The 22,853-nt window shown below is 50.8% G+C and overlaps 1 protein-coding gene and 1 long non-coding RNA gene across 2 annotated transcripts in view; one reads left to right on the forward strand and one right to left on the reverse strand.

Annotated features, from left to right (window-relative positions):
* Positions 1-292: 292 nt before the first annotated feature.
* Positions 293-22,853, reverse strand: part of Otog (otogelin) — a 74,938-nt gene continuing 52,377 nt past the window's right edge. The window contains exons 35-56 of the mRNA XM_013148031.3: positions 22,131-22,210; positions 20,101-21,851; positions 19,395-19,563; positions 18,977-19,122; positions 18,337-18,426; positions 12,462-12,645; positions 11,529-11,749; positions 11,232-11,370; positions 9,685-9,879; positions 9,267-9,479; positions 8,581-8,685; positions 8,337-8,444; positions 7,898-7,999; positions 7,567-7,665; positions 6,431-6,471; positions 5,220-5,295; positions 4,913-5,091; positions 4,083-4,187; positions 3,795-3,914; positions 3,387-3,432; positions 1,111-1,190; positions 293-1,003 (exon numbers count right to left, since the gene is read on the reverse strand). Coding sequence (XP_013003485.2) covers positions 803-1,003; positions 1,111-1,190; positions 3,387-3,432; positions 3,795-3,914; positions 4,083-4,187; positions 4,913-5,091; positions 5,220-5,295; positions 6,431-6,471; positions 7,567-7,665; positions 7,898-7,999; positions 8,337-8,444; positions 8,581-8,685; positions 9,267-9,479; positions 9,685-9,879; positions 11,232-11,370; positions 11,529-11,749; positions 12,462-12,645; positions 18,337-18,426; positions 18,977-19,122; positions 19,395-19,563; positions 20,101-21,851; positions 22,131-22,210 — 4,450 coding nt within the window. The 3' untranslated portion in view covers positions 293-802. The remainder of the gene's footprint in view (positions 1,004-1,110; positions 1,191-3,386; positions 3,433-3,794; positions 3,915-4,082; positions 4,188-4,912; positions 5,092-5,219; positions 5,296-6,430; positions 6,472-7,566; positions 7,666-7,897; positions 8,000-8,336; positions 8,445-8,580; positions 8,686-9,266; positions 9,480-9,684; positions 9,880-11,231; positions 11,371-11,528; positions 11,750-12,461; positions 12,646-18,336; positions 18,427-18,976; positions 19,123-19,394; positions 19,564-20,100; positions 21,852-22,130; positions 22,211-22,853) is intronic.
* Positions 1,164-5,839, forward strand: LOC134476575 (uncharacterized). The gene is made up of 2 exons (XR_010048392.1): positions 1,164-1,474; positions 4,783-5,839. It is a non-coding gene; the product is annotated as an uncharacterized LOC134476575 (long non-coding RNA).

A 22,853-nucleotide genomic window follows, 5' to 3' on the forward strand; every position in this document is an offset into this window, starting at 1 on the left:
CAGGAGCTGCAACTGCAGGCTTAGAGTACTCATCACACAGCCGCGGGTGGACTGTCCCCAACTCCAGATGACCACTGCTGGACCCTTGTTGAGGAAATAATTCCTCCCACCACCAACCCACAAGATGGCCCCTCTTCCGGGACAGGTGGCTTGGAGTCATGGGGTGGCACATGGAGACACAGTCTCGTGTCCACCCTTCTAAATCCTTCCTGAGTTACAAGGTCAATACCGGAATATTGCGCACCCCTCTTGAAGGGGGAGGAAACTTGACAGTCAGCGTCCTCTCCCCAGTCTTTGCCCCTGCTCTCAAACATCTCTGCAGGAGGACCTTGGTCCGTAAGTCCACCTTCTTTGTTTTGGGGAAGTCTTCTTGGGTGCCTCTGCATAGCTGATGCTGCAGTTAAATCCCCTTTTCCTTTCTCCATGTCCATGTTTCTCCTGTGGTTGAAAAGGCTAAAAAAGAAAAAGGCCACCACATCCTGATCCCGTGCTTGGATTCGGGGTCAACTTTGGACCCAGTTTCTAGGAAGTTCTCACTCCTCTCACCAAGAGCCATGGCCACAGTCACAGATGTGCAGCCCATGCCAGACTTCAAGCCAGGGACAGAGCTGAGCACTGTCCCATGCCTGGAGGTGGAGAGGCAAGCAGAGGGAGCCAGGATGGGTAAGTATGGCCAGTGCTGGCCCTTCTTGGGCCTCTACCCACTATCCCATGCTCAGCTTGGACCAGCTTTCTCCCATTCACACTGGGCTTCCTAGAATGTGAGGTGGCAGCGGTGGCCCAGCAAGTCCAGGCCCCAGCCTCAGGACCACTGGCAGGCGCAGTCAGTGGGCTCCTGCACTGTATAGGGCACCCAGGTGGCATTGGTGGCACAGAAGAGCTGCACAGAGCGCCGCTGCAGCCCCACCTCACGGCAGCACTTGCAGAAGCGGGCATAGGCGTTGACGTTGTGGTTGTAGATGCTGGCGGAAGGGCACCTGCCGTCACAGGACACTAGATTCACCTGGAGACGGGCAGGCCAGTGAGGCAGCCTGGAGAGCATCCCCCTTCCCCCCAGCTCCCTTCCATCCCCATCTTTGCCCGCCCCATCGCCATGTGGGCACCACGCACAGGTGTGTTGCTCCTGCAGTCATTCTTGCGGATGGTCATGCGGATGGTCACCTTCTTGCACGAGCGTCCATCCTCCTTACCTGGGGAGAGGGGGCACAGGGCAGGAGAGGCAGCTGTCGCCCAGACGTGCTTCCTGGGGCAGCAGGATGGGCCAGCCTGGGGCAGTTAGCGTCATGCTGGAGGGTCCCTCTTCCAGGTTAGCACTCATGCATCGCTGCCTCTCCCTGCCAGGGGGAAGGTCTTTTCCCCAGTGCTCTGGACTGAGGTGGAGTTGGTGAGCAGAGACAGCATGTGAGTGCCTGAGACGACGAAACCACAGAAGATGCCTGCAATGGCTGCCCAGAGACTCTGTGCTAGGGAACAGGTGGGTTTGGAGACACTGGAACGCTACCTCCTCACCCAATCCCAACCCAACAAGCATGCTTGAGCATGGCTTCTGCCTGCAGTTTTCCCACTCTGAGACGGCTTCGAGCTTTGAGATGCTGTGGTTTCCTGAATTAGTGGGAGGCCAGTGGCTGGCAAGATGCAGGCACTTCCTTGTCCATCGCACAGAGGTAGGACCTGCCCACTACAGAGCTTCAGGAATGGGAACAGGAGTGTGAGTATTTTCTGGCTGGACCATGCTGCCCACAGACACCCAGGCATGAGGCTCACACTCACCCTCACCTCCGTCACAGTGTGCTCCTAACATCAGCCCCTGCCTGAGGCTGGTCCTGATCCCCTCAGACCTCCAAGCCCACCCGCGCCCTCCTTGCCTTTTATCATCATGGCACGGTTCCTGTCCTTTCAGAGGCCATTTGTGATTGCATGTTGAAGCTAAGCTCAGGGTCTTCCTTCGTACACCCCTTCCATGTGTTGGTGTGAGTCTTTTTCTCACTCTAAATAAGTACTGAGGTTTACACCTCAGTGTAGATTTGTAATGCTCTGCTCTTTTCCTTTAATGAACTCCCCCAGATGGCATAAGCCGCTCGCCTCACACAGTTCAGTGTCTCTAACCCATGATGTGTTCGTACCTCTTTCCCACTAAAGTGTCAGGTCTGAGAGGCCTTATCTGTACTATGCCTGCAATTCCTAGCTCATTGCCTGGTACATCACCTGGGCTCGGTAAATATTTGCCAGATGCAGGCCAGGAATATTTGCCCTCTGGAGGCCAAGAAGCCCACCGGGAATGGGATGGAATCCCTTCTCCTGGCTGCCAGGCCTCACCATAGAGAGACAGGGAAACTCAGTTCTGCTCTCACCACAGCCCTCTGGGCCTGGATGGCAACTGGCTGAGAGACGGCAGGAGCAAAGCGGTGGCGGCACTGGGCATTGGCGGCTCCAGGCGAGTGGGTGCTGCTGAAGCATTCCCATGCAAGCCCAGGGTGCCTGGCTCACTACCCAGCATGCACTGGGGCCAAAGGGTCTTTGCCAGAGGCAGGAAGCAGGGGCCTCTCCCTCCCTCACCCCCAGAGCTCAGAGCCACCTAGCGGAGGGGACATTGGTGGAAATAGCAATACAGATGCCTGCTTTAGTCCTTGGCGCTTCCAAGAGAAGTACCTGGGTGGCAGTGGACACTAACCCTTGGAGGAGAGGCGGAGCTATAGGGGACCACAGGAAACAGGGTCCCTGGGGAACCTGAGGAGAGGGACATGTGTCTCAGGTCACATGGGGGCACAGTGAACATTCAGAAAGCAAAAGGTTGTGGATCAGTGAACCCAATAAAGTCTTGAGCCCAGGTGTCCTTGTGTGTGTGGTATGGACACAAAAGGGCCCCACATCCTACTGCCTCCCAGGAGGGCAGACACATGGGCAAATATCGGGAAGTTCACTGGTCCATTTGTGTATATGTGGTTGTTGGTACAGGTTCGGGGTACTTGGGAGCTCAGTGTGGGGACAGACACACGGAGCTCTCATTCTGATTCCCTCTGGAGACTGGAAGTCCTGAGTCCCACCAGGAGGTATCTCCAAGACCTGGGCTCCTGGCCACAGAGGAGAATCGATGTGGAGGACATCTGGACTGTGGGTCCTTGTCAGGGGCAGGAGGAGCAGAGTGTCCGTGAGCTACCAACTGTCTCCAACCAGAAATGGAGGGCTTGGATGTGGACAAAGATGCTAGGATGGCCTCTGCATATGTCGTCAGTGCAGTGAGCTTTGTGTCAAGAGGTTATCCATTTCTCTGTCCACCCTGGGGAGTGGCCCTCATAGGTGCCAGGCCAGGAATCCGGCTTCTTGACCCCGACATAACACTCTGCCCCCAGTACCCCTCACCCCTGAGCCTCTGCTGTCTCACTCACATGTCCTGCAGCATCCTTCCAAGGAAGGGACCACAGAGCCCCCAACCTAGAGGGAAAAAAGGGGTGGGAAGAGAAAATCTTGTTTCAGGCCAGGAGCCAAGATCCCAGCAATAAGCAAAAAGAGTCTAGGAATATTGACTCTGTTCCCCCCATGATGCCCCAGGGCAGGAGCTCTGTACCCAGGCAGGCCATTGAAGAGCTGGAGGGCTAGTCACTAAGGCTGTCTGCAGTCCCTCCTTGGGAGGCCAGAGCCTGAGGAAAGATGGTGCCGGTCCTCCCTTCTTCCTACAGCGTTTAACACACACCATTCTTGACTTACTCCAGGACCCTTCCCCCACTTCCAATGCCACTAGAGACACAGCCCCAGGCCTTGGCTGAGGCCACATTGTGGGTTCAGGAGGCACTTACCTTGGCACACTCAGTCTCATTGAGCGGTGGGCAGCTGATGGGCGAGCGGACAAGCACAGCACCCAGGGGTGTGCTGCCACAGTGATGGCGGGCACAGTCTGCGATCCAGGATGCCCCAGGCTGCAGGACACAGAAGTGAGCACCAGGGGCCTGTGCTCATGTGCATGGCAGACCCCAAGGGCAGGGGCATCCCAGGACCCTGGCACCTGTGCAAAGCTCTAGCATGTGAGCCAGAGAGGTCCCTGGTCCTAGCATCCCCTTCTGGGACATCTTCTTGGGGCTGCTTACCAAGAACAGGGATGTGGTGCCATTGGGGAAGGTGAAGAGGCAGGACACATTCCTGCAGGAGCCGCAGCAGGCTGCCAGGTCCCGGGGATGCTCGTACTCCTGGTTCTGTGGGCCGGGGCGGGACAGCCTGGCATCACCTGGGTGACACCTGCGTCCTCCACCTCTGTGCTGTCCACCTGTCTCTGAAGGCCCACAGCCTGGGAAGACCCCTGTGGGAGACTCAGGAATGGAACCTCAGCCTCCTGTCTCTGATGCACGGGCAGGTAGGCCCCGTCCCTACTCTAAGTCTCCTTATTCCTGGAGTCTAGAGGCATCCTCACCTCCAGAAGTGGCTTTCTCATAATTGAGGCCAGTTGACTTTTTAGACAGACCTCAGTTTGAGTCTTGGCTCCAGTGGGACTTTTGAAAAATGACTAAATCTCAATTTTCTTATCTGAAAGTTGGGAATAATTCTAACACCTGTATTTAAGCAATTTATTTGGCTCTTACTGGAAGGCAGTCCCTGCCCTCAGTCCTGGGCCTTACAAATGGTTGTAACACAAACACATATACCGAAAGGATAGGGACCGTGCCAGGCATTCAGGAGGTACTTAGTAAATGTGTGTCCTCTCTATCAGACACCTGTGCATAACAGGCCTGAAATCTAATCCTTTGTTCTTGCTTCTCTCCTCCTGGCCTCTCCAACCTTGGTCCTTTCCAGAGTACCCACTGTCTAGACTTGCCTGGACAGCTTGGAGCAAGCTAGAGGGCCCTCCTTATTTCTGGAGAAGCTAGCATCCACCAGGCCAACTCTCCTGACCCTGCTGTGCCCCGGCCTGCGCTGTCCTTACCGCTTCGCAGTGGACATCACACAACACCGAGGTGGTGTTGATCTGGTAGAAACTGGTGAGGGGGTCCAGCACGTCTGTGCAGCGGGAGGTGTGGCACACGCCATCTGCCGAGAGCTCCACCACCGTCTGGCCTGGCTGCAGCACCCCCAGCTCACGGCTCAGACACACGGGGGCTTTCACTGGAGACGAGCAGGACAATGCAGTCACCATGAGCCCAGTGACCCCACCGCCCATGTCTAGCTGGCCCACTGGAGACTCACACACCCTGGCTCTGTTCCCCTGGGACCCCCCCTCCCTGCCCACTCACCGCACTGGTACTTGGCGCAGCCACACATGTTCTCCTCGCTGTTCATGAAGTCCTCATCCAGCTGGGACTTCTCCCACTGGGTGGGCAGAGGCAGTCAGCACTGGGGTGGGGGTCCCAGCCCCCGATAGGGAGCAGCCTGCAGCTGGGTCCCTTTCTGAGTCATGCTCCCCACACCCAAGCCTCCCTTCTGGGGATATTCTCCATGTCCTCCCTCCCTCAGAGAGGGACCCCGACAGTTCCTGTCTTTCTTCGCCAGTTTCAGAAACAAGAGGATGAAGAAGAAAACAAAACGAAAGGAAGTGGTGCTGGGATCCAGCAAGAGTGCATGTGGACCCGGAAAGTGACCTGATATCACCTATGTTTCTTATTCTCCCTTTCCCCTGGGGCTGTGTAACGAGGGTTAGAACATGGTGTCTGGGGTCAGAACCCCTGATCAAACCCTGGTTCTGTGCCTTTCTAGTTTCATGAACTTAACTCTAGCTTTCTTGTTTGTGTGACTGCTACAAGCACACAACTGATCTCTCAGGGTGGCTGTGAAAATGAACATGGTAAACAATGCAAAAGGTCTGGGGAGGTTCTGTTCACATAGAAAAACCTCAATAAACATGAGCTCCTGCCTAGTTACTGCCAGATCTGTCAGCATCAACCTCCTCATCATCCTCGCCACCCACTGTCACCACTACCACCACCGTCTTCACTGGCTCTACCCTCCTGACGTCATCAGCATCCTTGCCTGTTTGACAAAGAAGGGCACAGTCTCCAGAAAGCTAGTGCAGGGCTTGGGCAGGAATTCAATCTCTCCCTCTCTCTCTCTCTCTCTCTCTCTCTCTCTCTCTCCCCCCCTCTCTCTCTCTCCCTCTCTCCCTCTCTCCCTCTCCCTCTCTCTCTTTCTCTGTCTCCCTCTCTTTCTCCTCTGTTTTCTCTCTCTCTTTTTTCTCTCTTGCTCTCTCTCTTCCTGGGGGTTGAACACAGGGCCTCCATACAGAACTACATCCCTGGCCTTTTGATTGTGTGTTTTGAGACAGGGTCTCACTAAGTCACTAAGTTGGCCAGGCTGAACTTGACTTGCAGTCCTCCTGCCTAAGTTTCCCAGAGAGCAGTTTACAGGCCACCACACCCAGCTGCTTTTCACCAGATTAAAGGAATAGTATCTGGGGTGGGGAGGAAGGGGCACAGACTATGGAGGGCAGGGAAAGTCAGGGTAAATATACCAGATGGCACCGGGGCACCGGGATGGTGTCGCAGTCACATTCTGAAAAACAAGAGGGAATAGGACTCAACTCACTGAAGGGGCCCAGGTAGGAAGCAGAAGGGAGGAAGGGGCTGCCTCTTCCGCAATATAGCCCCAGCCCAGGCCTGGGGGAGTGAGGTGAGGCCAAACTCAGCCTCCATCCACCCCTGCATGGCGGCTGCAGCTCCCCTGCAGGGCCCGTGGGCAGTGGTGAGTCCTCTGGGGGCGAAGCACCGAGAATCAGGCAGACAGAGCCTCCCAGCTCTGCTTATCCCTCCCTAGCAGGGCCTGTCCAAGAATAAACAGGACAACGCGGGACTGCTGACTCTGCTTTCCAGCCGACTCAGCGTCACTGTCCCAGGGCTTTCTGGGGAGCAGGCCTAAGCTGTGACAACACTGACAAACCTAAGGGCCTCGAAGCTCTAGCTCAGAGGCCCAAACTGCAGGCCAGTGCAGCAGCAGGAAACACTCCTGAAGCTTGCTTTGTGTGCTGGGCTTTTACCTGTGCTCTGAGGACACAGCAAGGAATAACCCAAATCCCGGCCTTGTGTCTGGAGCATGTAGTGAGCCTGGAAAAAGAGTAGCTAGAGAGCCAGGGGACCTTTTTAAAATAACGTTCTTATGTGAAGCTCACCAGTTTTAATTACTGATCATTGGTGTCCTCGCTGGCCTTTGCAAGGGAGGGGTGTTGAATGTTAATGATATGTACCATCAGGAGGTTGCAATAAAAATGTTTATTTTTAGTTATTTTTTTGCTTTTTTGAGACAGTTCCAGCTGGTCTTGGACTCACTATGTAGCCCAGGTTGGTCTCGAACTCACTGTGATCCTCCTGCTCAGCCTCTCTAGGGCTAGGATTTCAGGCATGTGCCACCACACCTGGCTTGCAATAAGGACTTTTTTAAAAACATTTTTGGAATCGGGAGCTTGTTTTTTTCTTCTCCTTTTATTTTGAAGAGAAGGCTGTAGACACACTTAGAGAGAGATGTGGGAGGAGGAAGTTCCCTTGGAGAGATCTGGGAGTGCAAATGTAAGAAATGTCCAATCTCGGAGAAGTAACAGGGGTTGGTCCTAGAATTCAACTTGAGGAGGTGCCATCCGCCCCCACTGGAACTTACCACAGGACTTGTAGGGGCAACAGCGGTCTGGGCTCCACACCTCCACCAGAGCAGTGCCCATGCCACACTGCACTTGGGGGCAGCGAAAGCTCTCACACACTGCAGGTGGGACGGGGCGACACATGAGTCACAGACATTTCGGAACGTGAATCCCCAGGAGGCAGCACTGGCCAAGGGTGGGTTCCTCCCAGCTGTCCCTCAGAGACACCCAGGACCTGTGGTCCCTGGAGGAGTGTGGGCTCCCCAAAGCCTCCTTGCAGGGCTACTTCAGGGGTCTGGGTGTTGCACAGAAAGGGCCTCGAGACCCCTCCCCACACCCGCCAGGACCCACCACACTGGTACAGCGGGCAGCAGAGCTCCGTGGTGTTCCTGTGCACAGTGAGCGCCTCTCCTTCCTGACACTCGGGGATGGGATCCAGACAGTCACCACAGGCTGAGGGGCAAGAGGGGTCCCCACTGTCACAGGAGACCCATCAAGGGCTTGGAATGCAGCAGGTCCCTGGGGTGGGAGGGGGACCTCAACGGGCTACATGTAGCCGGAGCAAAACTGAAAGCAGCACCCCATGTCTGCCTCAAATGGGGCCCTGAGCCAGTGATCATGCTCAGTGACCTGGGGTGACACGGTCTATTTCCTGTTCACCCCATGCCGGTCTGAACAGTGGTTCCAGCTTTTTCCATGCCCCACTCCCGAAAAGATCTCAGCCTTTCCTCCCAGCAGCTTAGGGAAGCAGAGGGGAGGAGGGGGATGGTAGCTGCAGGCGTCCACCCACTGCAGAAATAGGAGGTGCAGCACGAGTCCCCCAGGCGGCCCGCAATCAGAGTCTGGTCCTGGCGGCAACTGGGGACCTGCTCTGTCTCACACAGGTCGGGGTCACACTCTGGAGAAAGGACAGAATGAATGTAGGTGCTGATAACACGGCCTGTGGGCCACACTCAGCCCTGCCTGATTGCAACCAGTCTTCAGAGCCATCCCCAGCAGCCCTGGGCCCTCCCCGCTCTCCCCATGCCTCTCACCGCAGCTGTAGCTGGGGCAGCAGGAGTCCTCCTGGAAGTGTGTGAGCAATCGGTGGCCTGGGCGGCAGGTAGGGGCGAGGCCCTCACACAAAGTCTGGTTACACACTGGCCCAAGGGCCACAAGGCCTGTCACCTGGAGGCTGGGACATCCCACTGTTCTCTACCACTACCCAGGCCCTGGATGACCATCTTGGCTCCTGTGCCCCCAAGCTCAGTTCTCCACCTCCCTGGCTCACTCCTCACAAGATGCTTTAGTTTTCCTGGGACTTGTCCTGACCATCAAGGTTGGGAAAGGGTGGAGCTCTGTAGGTATGTGTGTCTGAGAACTGAACCCAGGGCTTTGGACTGAGTTACATTGCCTGCCTTTTCTCTCTCTCTCTTTTCTCTCTCTCTTTCTCTTTTCTCTCTTTTTTCTCTTCCTCTTTCTCTCTTTTCTTTCTTGTCTCTCTCTCTCTTTCTCTCTGCCTCTGTCTCTGTCTCTGTCTCTGTCTCTGTCTCTGTCTCTGTCTCTCTTTCTCTCTTTCCAAGGTTTTGCCAAATACCTAAGTCACCTTGCTTGGGCTTGAATTTGCAATCATCCTCCCAGAGTACTGGGATTACAAATGTGCACCACCATGCCCAGCTTTGGGTGTATGCCTTTCAGTTGTTTCAGGGTTGAGGGCCAGGGAAATTATGGTAGGACTCACCACAGACAGTCCCCAGGCAGCAGGGGTCCTCAGTGGGCAGGAGCAGGATCACCTCCCCGAAGCGTGGACAACTCTCAGTCCGGGGCCCTGGGCAGTCCAGGTCCACTGGGACAATGGTGTCTTGTGCTTGGCACTGCTGCTGGCAGCAGCCACTGAGAGAGCTGTTCCAGGTCTCACCCAGAGCCCTCGGCACCCCTGTGCTGTCGGTGCAGGCTGCAGTGGGCACATGTTGGGGCTCAGGGGACTGAGGGTAGAGGCAGAATCCAACTGTCCCAGGCTAAACACTCAATGGGATACTGACCACCCACCCCAGCCTAGACTCAGAAGGACCCTGAGGGGCCCCAGCTGTGGGCTGCAGGTTGCAAGGGGACCCCAGGTGAGGCTCATGCTGGAGGAGCCACAGGGAGGGAGGACCTACCACACTTGTCTTCAGGGATGCAGAGTGCAGAGTGACGCCGGTGCAGGATAGTGCCCTCGGCACAGACACAGCCTTCGCCCAGCACCTGGCACTGCTCTGGGTCCAAAGGCCCCAGCAACCCATCCTGGCATGTGTCGGGGGGCTCGCAGGCTGCCACACATGCCTGATATGTGGATTCACTTGAGCACAGGAAAGCTGCAGGGACAGAGGGCAGGGGCCCAGCTCAGACCACAGCAAGGCTCCGTGCACCGTTCTGCAGAAAGGGAGCAGAAAGGGAGCAGAAAGGGAGCAGAAAGGGTGGGAAGGGCTCTCAGGCTGCCCTCAGCAGAGAACCCATCAGCCTCGTTTCCCTCTTGTGTCCCTCTCCTTGCTGCCTATTGGGATCAGTAAAGTACAGCCCACAGTCCAAATTCCAACTGCTGTGACTTTGCAAATAAAGTTTTATTGGAACACAGCCATGTTTGTTCTTTTGCACACTGTCTGTGGCTGTTTCTGTCTTACAAGGATAGAGTGAAGCCTTTGTGACAGAGACGGTGCAGCCCACAAAGCCCCAATATTGATGATTTGGTCTTTGTAAGAAAGTGTTCTCTGGCTCTAGATCATTGTCAAACTGTCTTGACTACGAGGAGCAGATGTGACATGGTAGCTTGCAGAACAGGGGACTGACCTCTAACCTGACTGTAGAAGAATCACTTGGGAACTTGTAAAAACCTCCGCAGGACCCTGACCCCCACAGGCCATCTGAAACTGACTGGGACCAAGCATTAGAACTTTTGCTGTCCCTGTGTGACTCAAAAGGGTAGCTGAGATTAAAAACCGTTGACCAAAAAAATATTTTTCATGAACTTATGCTTAATCTTCCTATATACCATATGTACTAGCATTTTATATTCCATTGCATTTTAAAATGTTTTTGCTGCTCCCTAATTGATTTCATACTCCCTGTGTTAGATTTCCAGTGGGAAAAATCAGTGATTGGTATGTGTTGTTTTCCTGGTTTTTGGTTGTATGTTTTGGGTGTGGTCTTCCCACGAGTCTTTCCGGATGTGTTCATGTTCAGAAATCTGTCTGCTTTAGCACAGGTGACCCCTGCTTATCTCACTACCTAGCAGGGATGAGAAGGAGGTGGATCATATTTCATCCTCAAGGAAGGAAAAGAGACCAAAAAGGGGGGAAATGAGCAAAAATTAAGATAAGGAAACTAATATTTACTGAGAGTAACATTGTGGCATTATTGTCTTCAAGACAGCTCCAGGAGGGAGGTGTCATTACTGTCCTCATTTTATAGGTTAGGAACTTAAATACAACAAGACAAAATTAGTGCTTATATTTATCAATTGTAATTCAAGTTATTAAGCAGCCTCCTCATGAAATACTTCTGTAACAACTAAAAATAAATGATAAACGTATTAATATAAATCAATGAATAGTGAATAAACGTGAGGGAGCAGAGACGAAACTTGGGTCTGGAGCCCTTACACACCCTAACAGAGACCACCGGGAATAACGGTGCCATTGGAGGAGGGGGTCCCGGGACTCCAACTCACGGCAGTAATCAGAGCGGCGCCACTCGATGCACACATGGAATTTGTGGCACATGGCCACGTACACAGTCAGTGCCACGCAGGGCTGCTGCACATACTTGGTGTCCCGGATCCACAGCTCGCAGAATGACTCCGGGGAGACCTGGGCACAGGCAGAAGGCAGTGCTGCCTCCCCTGGTGCCCCAAATCTGTGCCCAGCTCCTCCCAACCCTGCCCAGGGGAAACCATGAGCCTCCGATGGTGGCTTTTGCCCTCCCAAGTCCCAGAGGTGTCCCCGCAGGAGACCCAGGTGACACATACAAAACGGTGGCAGGCACTGAAGGTGCGATTGGACACCATGCGAAGGCAGGGCGAGCAGTCAGCCGTGGCACAGCTGTCTGGGCGGAAACGAGTCTGGCCTACTGAGGTCAAGGAGCTGGGCACCTGCCAGCTGTCCAGAAAGGGGGCAGGGTCTTCAGCCACACCCACCACAGAGCCGTCCTTCAGGGTGAGGTCATTGGCAACATCTCCATCACAGATACCTGAAAGGGGCACTATTATCCCAGCAATACCAAGTCCCCAGCACTCCCAGGTCTTCCACTGTCACACACAGAGCTAATCACAGCAACTCTTTGGACAGTGTCAGTATTATCCCCACTGATACATCAAAATAAAAAGTTAGCCCGAAAGAGTCTCATTTAATATCTATGTCTTCTTCCTCCTGGAGTCAGGTACTTTTTCCCAGCCTCCTTTACATGTGGCTGAGTGCTCACGGGCAGAATACCCCTAGTTCCTTTTGTGCCCCTGCACCCTGGCTAATCATGCTCTCTGGGTCATGCTACAGTCAGTCGCATAACCTCTCTGAGCCCCCTTTCTTCTTTAGTTCAGTGGGGATACTAAGGGCACCTCTCTGGGCTGTTGGTAGATGACCTGGCATAAGTGAGCTCAGAGTGTGGAAATGCTTTATGAAGGGCCCAGGCACACACAGACTGGAAGGTGTATGGAGGGCTTCAGTGAAGCTGACAGGCAGTCCTGGCTGCAGTGACAGCTGACTGAGAGCAGGGTCCAGCACCATCTTCCTACTAGCAGCATCAGCCCCAGAACTCAAGACATCACCACTCCCCCATAACCTGAAGCTCTGCTGGTTTCACCTCTGACCTGTACCCCAGCATCTCCTGGTCCAGGGGAATCTATGTCTTATGGCAAGGATGGACCAGGGAAGCATTCCCCTGCCACCAAATGGGGCACCCTCACCGCATAGGCCACGGCCCTGGGTCTTGCTGGCTTTGCTGGCCTCCAGGATCATGAGTCCTGAGCTGTGTAGCCACTGGATCTGGATGTTTGAGGGTGTCCGGATCACATACATGTGGCCTGTGTCCTCGATTTGGAAACCGTACCTGCTCACAGGTGGCCGCACAGGCTGTGTGTCCACAATCACCTTGAGAGGAGGGAAGTTCTGTATGAGCACAGCTTGTCCATTAATCAAGCAGTCTGTCCATGCATTCTTTCATTTATCCATCTGTCCATCCATCATCTGACAAGCATCTGTGGACACCTACTATGTGTTAGGCTCTGTTTCCAACACATGCATCCAAGATACAGTCTAAGGTGGCACGGGCAATTCTGAAGATATTTTTATGAGCAATAAACAATAATACAGGAAATGCAACCACAGGAGACAGGCTTCACCTTGACATCTGCATAAACATAAACCCTAAACCTTTGTAACCTTTCCTGATTCTGTTCAGGTCATTTCTTCTGGTAGATTTCCCCTCAGTCCTCAGCTTTAAGGTCAGATACCCTTTCTCTAGGGTCTTCTCGTTTCTGTGCTAACCATTAAGACAAAATCTATCTGCCCATTTTCAAGGTCCCCAACAGACAGTGAGTCTCTTAAGGGTAGAAACTATGTCTGATTCTTTGTGCCAATATCTGCCTTTGGAATGACATAAATTGGAAGTTCAATCAACATTTGTTGAATATTCAACACACTCTAATTCTCATAAACATTTTAAATCCAAAGATATAATTTTTCTATATACTGACAAAGCTAAATTTGCATGTATCATGTATTATAAATTTTATGCTATAAAACTGGGAGGAAAAGATTAAGATTATAAAATATGTATTATGACTTAACTGTCTCCCTTCAGGAATAGACTGTTTGATTAATCACTTTGCAAATTATCCAGTGCATGAGCTACTATGTTGGAGTACAGGGAGCCCCAGCCTATGAATCAAAACACTTTGTGACAATTGGCAGGTCTTTGGTCCTCATATAGCCCAAGCCTTCCCATTCACTGCATGCCAGGGACTCAGATTCCATGATCCACTAACATACTCCGTGTTCTGGGAGTGCATTCCATATCCAAAGCCCACAGAGCCTCACCTGGATCCAAACAAGGACAAAAGCCTTGGACTTCTTTTGACCAAGATGGAGTAATAAGAACTGGCTTTATCCTCTTGCCTAAACAACTAAAACCTCACAGAACACAGGAAGCAACATTTAGGTGTTAAGAAGGTGGTGGTGCAGGAAAGCAATCCCTGAAAAGAGGGTAACAAGCTAGATGAGCCGTACGACTGTTTACTGCTTAGAGAGATTCTAGGCCACAGTAAAGGGATGAAGGACCCAGGTAGAGGCTAGAGGTTTTGTTGAATCTGAGGTTCATGAGGGCCCAATTATCAGTGTGCGGTGCAGAATACTGAAGAGAGAGAGAGAGAGAGAGAAAGAGAGAGCACTGCTCTGAGGCTTTGTAGAGAGTAACCTTCTATCCACTCAATGATACTGTTCTAAATTTTCAGTTGAATACTGATCAATTTGTGCAAGTGAGAAAACTACCAGAGACTAGCAGAAATCCACCTGAAAGAAACAAAGAAAACATTCTTACAGCTAACACGGTGCTGGGAATAGCTAGAGCTACCACCACCTAGAGAGAGGAGCATAGAAAAATACAGAATATAGGGTAAGGAATACAGAAAGGTACGCTTCAATATTGAGGAATCAATATGTAGATCGAAACATATGGTAAAATTTCATTTAGAATAAAGGCTACTCTGGCAAAATGATCAAACCATTCCTAGGTAGCATAAATGTTATAAAGCCCAAGAATATTTTAAAAAACAAAAGGCTATCCAGCAAAGTAAAATTCACAATGTCTAAAATTCAATAAAAAATGTCAGTTACATAAAGAAGCAAGAAAATGTAACTGATAAGCAAAGCAAAGAAAATAAGTCAGAACTGACCAAGAAATGACACATATGATAGAACTAGTGGACAAGGACTAAAACACAGTGATCACAACTGTATCCTACGTGTTTGAGAAAGTAAAGGAAAACATAATTATGCTGAGGTGATATGCCAAAGATATGAAAGAAACTCAAGTCAGACTTCTAGAGATGAAAATACAATGCCTGAAGAGAAAAATACCCTCTTAGACACTGCAGATGAAGGGATCAATTAACATAGAACAATGCTTATAATCTAAAGTGAAACACAGAAAGAAAAATGCCAAAAAAATATGAACGATATGCAGGAGAGCAATGAGTATCCAAAAATACAGGTAATTTGAACTCTAGAAAGAGAAAAGAATTACCAGGAATACCATAACCAAGTTCCTCAAGCCATGAAAATATGAAAATTAACAGTAGCAGGGGCTGGGGCAGTATACACGGAGGAACAAAGGCAAGAATGTCAAAAAAAATTCTCTTATCCAAAATATTCAAGGCAAAAGATAGTGAAACTTCATACCAGCACTATTTACAGCAGCCAAAATGTGGAAACAGCCCAACTGTCCACTAATGGAAGAATGAATGGACGAATAATATACTGCATAGATAATATTATTCAGTCATGAAAATGAATGAAATATTGATACATGCTACAGTGCAGCAAAATCTCAAAAACACGAGGCTAAGTGAAAAAAGTCACATCCAAAAGATAACATATTGCAGGGCTTTGTTTATGAAATGTTCAGAATATGCAAATTCATAGATAGTAATGCAGATTTGTGGTTGATAGAGGTTGAAAGGGGAGGTCAAGGGAGAAAAGCTGCTTGGTGGGCATGAGGTTTCCTTTTAGAGTGGAAAAAATGTTTTGAAACTAGATAGAGGTGATACTGTGAATGCACTGAATGTCACTTTTAATTGTACGGTTTTTTCAATGTCACTTCAATTTTAAAAAATTTCAGGGAAGCAAAAATCTTTAAAGTCCTGAACAAGTGTTAATTTGTAATTCTACACCAGGTGAAAACACTTAAAAAAAATTTTTGGTGAAAACATTTTTAACATTAAAATAAGATCAAGACTTTTTCATACAAACAAAAGTTGGAAGAATTTATCACCAATAGACCTTCAATACAATAGTAATAAAAGAAGTCTTTTAAACAGAACAAAAGTGCTATCCAGTGGAAATTCAAATCTATGCAAAGGAATAAAGGATACCAGAAATGGTAAATATGTGGATAAATACAAATCTTTCATATAAGATCACCTTAGGCAATAACTGGATATTTAGGAGCAATTTCACTTTGAAGCTTGTAACAAATGCTGTAAAAAGAATGATAGCAAAAGCACAAAGACTGCAAGAGAGAAAACGGAAATATACTGTTATAAAGGCCATATGCTGCGTGAGATGTGGTATAACACTGCTTGCAGCTAGATTGTGACATGCTAAAATTATATACTATAATCCCTAAAGCAACCACTCAAAGAGAAAACATTTAAAAAGCACAGTAATAATCCATCATAAGAAATAAAATAGAATCATCAAAAACAATCCTCAAGACAAAAAAGAGAGAAAAGGAGAGGGCAAGGACTAGGTGAAACAAATAAAAAACAAATAACAATATAATATACATAAACCTAATCATGTTGATGATCTAATTAAATGTAAATGGTCTAAACATCACCAATTAAGAGACAGAGATTATTAGACTGGATTTTTTTTAAAAAAGGAAGGAAAGCCTAATTGTTCACTCTCTAACAGAAATCTCACTTTAAATAAAAAGCCACAAATAGGTTACAGGTAAAAACATGAATATCACTAGATATAAATTATATAAATATTATATACACATTATATATATGCTAATACTAATTGAAAGAAAGCGAAGGAAGCTATTGTAGAAAAGTTAAAGTAAAAATCAGAACAAAGACATTGCTAGAATTTTTAAAATTCATTTCATAAGGATAAGAAGGCTAACATCAAGAAGACAAAACAGGAGGCTGGGGATTTAGCTCAGCTGCCTTGCAAGCAGGCAGTCGTGAGTTCGATCCCCGGTACCGATAAAAAGGAAAAAGACAAAACAAAACAACAACAAAAAAAAAGAAGACAAAACAAATCTAAATGTTTTATTGAATTTCAAAATACATGAATAAAAACTTACGAAACTTGAAGGAGAACTAAACAATTACAACAAAGTATTTCAATGTCATCTCTCTCTCCCACAGTAATTGATAGGACAAGAAAACAGAAAGCAAAGATTTAAAGGCTTGAATACTATCTACCAACTTGACCTGACATTCAAAGAATCGTCTCACCAACAATACAATACAAAACAAAACAATAAAGTAGCGTTTACTAAGAAAGGGTATATTCTGGAACCTAGCACAAGTGTCAGTAAATTTAAAAGGATCCAGATTGGACAACTTACATTATTTGAACACAATAGATCTAAGTGAGCAATCACTGACAGAAAATTATTTGGAAAACCACCAAGCATTTGGAGGCTAAATAAAACACACAATCCATGGGTCAAATAAAAATCAAAAGGGATATTTAAAAGAAATTTGAACTGATGAAAAGCAAACAAACAGAAAACCCCCAGCATGTAAGTTGTTGAATCAGTACAGTTGGATTCAGTCATAAGCTGTATTTAAGTCAGTACTTTCTTAGAGGATAAATTGTAACAGTATATACTTATCCTGGCTAAAGAAAAAAGACCTGGAATCAATGACTGAGGCATCCACTTAATAAACTAGAGAAGAGTAAATTAAATCCGAAATAAGCAGTGAGAAATAATATAATATAAACAAGAGCAGGAATCAATAAAATGGAGGCTATCAAAATAATAAAGCGTATATCTCCAAAACAAATGCAATTTATTATTAATGACAAATACAGATAAATAACAAAAATAAGACCTATAAATTCATTCTTTGAGAAGAATGACAAACTTGACAAAGCTCTAGTCAGCAAGGAGAGGAGACATGAATTACTATCAGTGTTGCCGGTGCCTCCTCTCAACTTGTGAGAACCACTGTCTCCTTTTACTGTGGTGTTGCTTTTTCCATTGTGTCACCCAAATTGAACCAAAGAGTATATAGTGACACTCACCCATGGTTGGCATGACAGAACTGTTCTCTATCACAACTGAGGGTTACGGACCATAGGTCTTTACTAAAACTTACAGAATTGTAGATTAAACAAAAGGCATTTACATATGTAAATTAGCTCTTAATATTTTAATAAAGATTTAAAAACTAAGAAAACTCAGAACTTCCCGCATAAGCGCCCATCCTGTGATACACTGTCTTGAGGCATTTCTGAGAGCTCTGGTGGGATGACCTTGTGCTTGAAAATCAGGGCAGGGTTCAAAAGAAAGCTTCGAATCTGGGCCCAGGAACTGGGGGAAAGTCATGACCGCGGGTCGGGAGGAGGACACAGACCTGCCCTTGCATGCTTGTGGAAGTAGCAGGAGCAGACGCCCGCCACACTCCTCCTCACTGACGGAGGTGATTTAAGTCAAATTCCTGAAGCTTGAACACAGGCATTCCCAAAATCTACAGCTCCCTTCTTGAAAGGGGCACTTACAATGTGTGCGTATGGCCACAGGTTTTTTCTTTTTAATGGCAAAAGTGAGATATTTCCACCAGCACTTATTGAACACTGTCTCTTACCACTTGGACTTTGCTTACATCCTTCCTGGTACTGCTCCTCCTTGGTTGTCAGGGTGAGCACAAACACCCTAATTAAAATAACTTCCAAATATGTCTTATTTCGTATTTTTCAAAAATCCTCTTTCCACCTCTGTCCCCAACCATGACCAAGCTTTGAGGACCCCCACCACCCCTGATATTCTGTCCCTCAGAGACTGCTGTCCTACCCTGCAGGCTGCCTCTTTGATGCACTCACCTTCCTGTTGAAGCGGTCAGTGGTGACTTGGTGGGCCAGGTGAGTCACGTTCAGTATCACAGGACAGAACGGGGGCCAGTTCAGGTGTCCCTGAAGAGAGAATCCTTCTCATAAGCCCAGGGTCCTGCCCCGAGTCCCCCTTCCAATAAATAGGTACAGCGAGGATGAGTATATTCTCGGGGATGTGTGCACAGAGCACAGAATCCCTGGAACATCACTGCTCTCCCTGATTTCATGAAAACCTGGCATGAAAAAAAAGGCAAAAGCTGCCTCCCTCCACCTGGCTCTCAGGGGCGTCCTACTGAGTGATGCCAGGCAGCTGACACCCATGATCACAGGCATCAGCCTTGTGCCATCCCAGAGATCCTAGAAAGCTGATAGACTGTGAATTGTGCAGGGCCCAGGCCGACCCAGGAGGTGGCGCTCTCTGCTCAACTCTTTCCCATGGCCACCCAGGGAATGTGTCCCTTGGCCTGCCACAGGTAGACTGTGACTACTCTGGGAAGATGGAGGTAGGTAAAGAGAGCGGCTGCTATGAGGGCTTCCACGTCTGTCCCCACCTCTGGCACCCTTCCAGACCCAGCTTCACTGCCCCGTCTCCCTGCTAAGCCTGGCAGAGCAGGAAGCAAGGGGCAGTCACCAGGTTGGCACTTTTGCAGTCGAGGACGTGCACGGTGATCATCTCATCTGGGCTCTGGCTGAGGATGTAGATGGCCTCCTTGAACAGGGCTGCATGGCTCCCATCGAAGGTCACGAAGCTGAGGTCAGGGAAGATTGAGCATCGGCCTGCGGACAGGGGCAAGGTACAAGGTGGATCGATGCCTCCGAGGCCAAGGACACCTAGGAACATGGGGCAACTGGGTGATTCAGAGCCCTGGGGGTGAGAGATCCCTTGGACAAGACACCTCACAGATGATAGAGGGTACAGGGTGGAGAATCTGCCAGACCAGAGGGATGAGAGATCCCGAGGAAGGGGAGGTGGAGGAGCACACAGACCAAGGGTACAGGTCACGCTGGGATAAGGGGTTGGGGTACACAAAAGCTGACCCATGACTCACAGGCACACTCCCAGAGGGGACAGCAGTGGTCCCCGCCCACCCGTACTGCGAGGCCCAGGACCCCACAGCGAGGGCGTCTGGCACTCTGGGGACAGTGCTCTGATTGGTTCACACGGATCAGCTGGCCTTCTATGCAGATGTGGCGGACACAGTCCTGTTCAGAGATGGGCTGGGGCACAGAGCAGAAGAACAGAAGAGTGCTTACCCAGAAGGCTGCAGCCTCCTCCCCAGTGCTAAGCCTGCTGCAACACTGCAAGTCCAGTAGGGAATGGTGCCTCACCCTCCACCCACTGGGCATGCGCCACATACACACACACACACACACACACACACACACACACACACACACTCACTTCAAGTCTAACATGTGAACTCACACGCAGCTTCAGCGCAGGCACTTGGGCACAGTGAGCACCCATTATCACAGACATAACCTCATTATCACACCCTAGGCATAACACCACCCATCTGAGCAGCACCCTGGGCCCAGATGGGCAGGAAAGGGCCTGCTGTGGCTTCAGGGTCCCAGAGGAGCACCAGGAGAGCAGGGCTGGCATGCATACAGTGCGTCCATCTCCATCTTGCAGCCTGGCTGCTGGTTAAGGGATAGGCCCAGGAGCATGAGCCTGCAGTGGCCAGGGACACAGGGGAGGGAAGGCGTGGAGGGAGGGTCTACAGACGGGAACAACCCCAACAGGTCACTCACAACACAGGTGGTAGTGTTGGCCTCAAGGGTGGTTGCTGAGGTCTCAGCTAAACCCGCTGCGATGCCATGTGCTGGGGCTGAGCGCCCAGACTGTTCCGTGGTGGCCTCACCCATGGACACCAGTGGAGGCTGGGGTCCTGCTGCGGTTCCATGGGCCTCCACCAGTTGAGGCAGCAGAACCAGTGAGCTCTCCCGGGAGGCTGTCCTGGCTGAGACCCAGCTTAGGGCATGGGATGTGGGCACTGGCGACCCTGCACCAGCCCATGGGACCTCAGCCTCAGTCACCAAGGGAGCAAGAGTATGGGCCATGGCTGCTGTAAACCCGGTGGGCACCCCCTTGCCGGAGCCATAGACGGAAGTGGGCAGGGACACGTGCTCAGACATGATGGTCATTTTCTGTGTGGTGCTCTCTTGTGGGACAACTGACACTGTACGGGCCACTCCTGCCGCCATAGTCACAACTCCAGAGGCTGGCAATGTGGCTCCAGGAAGCAGCCCTGGAGCCATGCTTGTTGTCTGAGGGGCTTTGTGACTGAATGGGTGCTCCTGAGCCCCCACAGCCAGGGTGACTGGCAGTGCAGGGCTGAGCATCTGACCAGGAGGAGTCAAGGCCACCGCCAGAGACGTGGCCCGAGGATGATGTGGAGGGATGGTGACAGAGCCCTTGGGGCCAGGTGTGGCCACTGGGGCAGATGTGCCCACTTTGGCTAGAGGCAGGCTAGTGTCAGGGGGCAGGCCAGAGAGGAGATGAGGTGGCTGTGTTGACTCCGGAGACAAGAGGGCTGTGGCTCCCAGCCCCCACACAACTGTGGACAGGCTGGCAGCAGCTGGGGTCTCAGGGGCTGGGGCTGGAGGCCTGGTAGCCACGGTGCTGGGCTGGGCTGGGTGGGGCAGTGCCGTGAGGACTGGGCTCAGATGCAGGGCTGCTGGCAGGTGTGTGGGCTGGCCACGCCCAGGCTCACCCTTCCCTGTGGATGGCACCTCCTCCATGCCTTTGGTGGCAAAGGGACTGACCGGACCCTGTCCTGCTCCTGTGCTGACCACAGCTGGGCTACTGCTGCTCTGGGCCTCGGGGGCCTGGGGGATCCCTGTCTTGTTCATGGCCTCAGTTACTATAGGTGTCAGGAAAGCCTTGTGGAAACCCGAGGAGGTAGGGGGCCTGGAGGTCACCCCAGGGGGAGCCACAGGCTTGGAGGAGGGACTGGATGGCAAGGATGGCTGCAGGGCTGTTGTCCTGACAGGAAGGGAGCCACGACCTGGGACCGTCACAGCCTTAGTCATGAGTGGGAAGCGTGGGACAGGGGGTGACCGGGAGGAGACTGTGATGTTGGGGCTCCCTGCAGAGGTCACAGTCACCCTGGTTGTCTCCATGGCACCTGATGCCAAGCCAGATATGGGTGTCCGCAGAGAGAGGGGCAGGGGTGAGGAATCCAGGAGCTGGGGGGTGGCTGGGAGACCAGCGGTCACTCCCTTGCTGGCTGAGGCTTCTGTGGGGTGGACAGAGATGTTGGAGGCGGTGAGCCCCAGAGGCTGCTGAGACTGGGTGAGACCTGGGGACACCACTGGCCCCTCAGTGGCTGCCATCAGTGGGTTCAGGGCCACAGTGAGGGGGGTTGGCCTGCCCGTGGAGGCTGTGGGAGTTTCCTGCGACAGCTGTGGTTGCTTGTCACTAGGAGTGGGTAGCACTTGTCCAGGAGGCAGGGTCTCATTGCCAAGGGCCTCTGGGGGAACCCACACAACTGGCTCCACACCTGGGATGGACAGAAGCAAGAAGTTGAAGAGGTGGGGCACCGCTGACCCAGGCCGCCTCCCTGGGCGGGACTGAAGGGTGGGGCTGGAGGTGATGGGGAGAAGGCAGCTTCCACCGCAGGCAACTGCCCTGGCTTTGGACAATCTCAGAGACATCAGCAGGCCCCGAGCTCCGCCCCTGCACTCCTCCCTCTCCAAAGCCAAGAAACAAGCTAAGTCTGGCTCAGTGAGACCCAGGGACTTGGAAGCTGGGGGAGGACAGAGAAGATCAGACCACTTACAGTCCTCCAAGTAGACACATCTCTGCGTGACTTCATCCAGGACCCTGGGGATGGGGCACACAGGGACACAGCCTTCTACCCTGGGGAGGAAACAAGGAATGGGTTAATGGTCTAGAGCATGGGTTGGTCACTCCTTCACACTTGGGTAGAACACAGGTCTCATCCTTCTTTAGGACATGTGTGTGCACATGCTTAGCACACACCCTCCATGGAGACCTGTCACACATGCACATATTCCCAAATATGCATGCAGGGCACTTGTGCACACACCTATCCGCACCTCTGGCTGAGAGGGAGACACATATGCTTATGCACATGCATGTGACATGCTCACATGTTGCCACCTAGGTATAGATCACACAGTCTCGCGTGTACCCTTCAAGCCTACAGGATACCAAAATAGTCATACACACACACATACCACATATTCACAAAGCCCCACAATCATAAGGGTATACACACTCGCGCACACACACCACTGCGCTCACCATCCATATACACACAGCTCACACATGTGTATACACAGCTGTGTATAGCCATGCGTACTTATATATAAACACACACACAAGATTTAGCTATATGTACATCATGCACAGGTATGCATATCACATGGCATACCCACAGATAAAGGCACAATTAGCCTGGCTCACACATCCTCACACTCACGAAGGAGTCACACACAGATCAGATGTATCCAAGCACACGTTCACACTCATCCCTACA

This window comes from Cavia porcellus, unplaced genomic scaffold (genome assembly GCF_034190915.1).
Source record: "Cavia porcellus strain 051 isolate PalLab524CR breed Dunkin Hartley unplaced genomic scaffold, mCavPor4.1 scaffold_6, whole genome shotgun sequence".
In the NCBI taxonomy this organism is placed as follows: domain Eukaryota; kingdom Metazoa; phylum Chordata; class Mammalia; order Rodentia; family Caviidae; genus Cavia; species Cavia porcellus.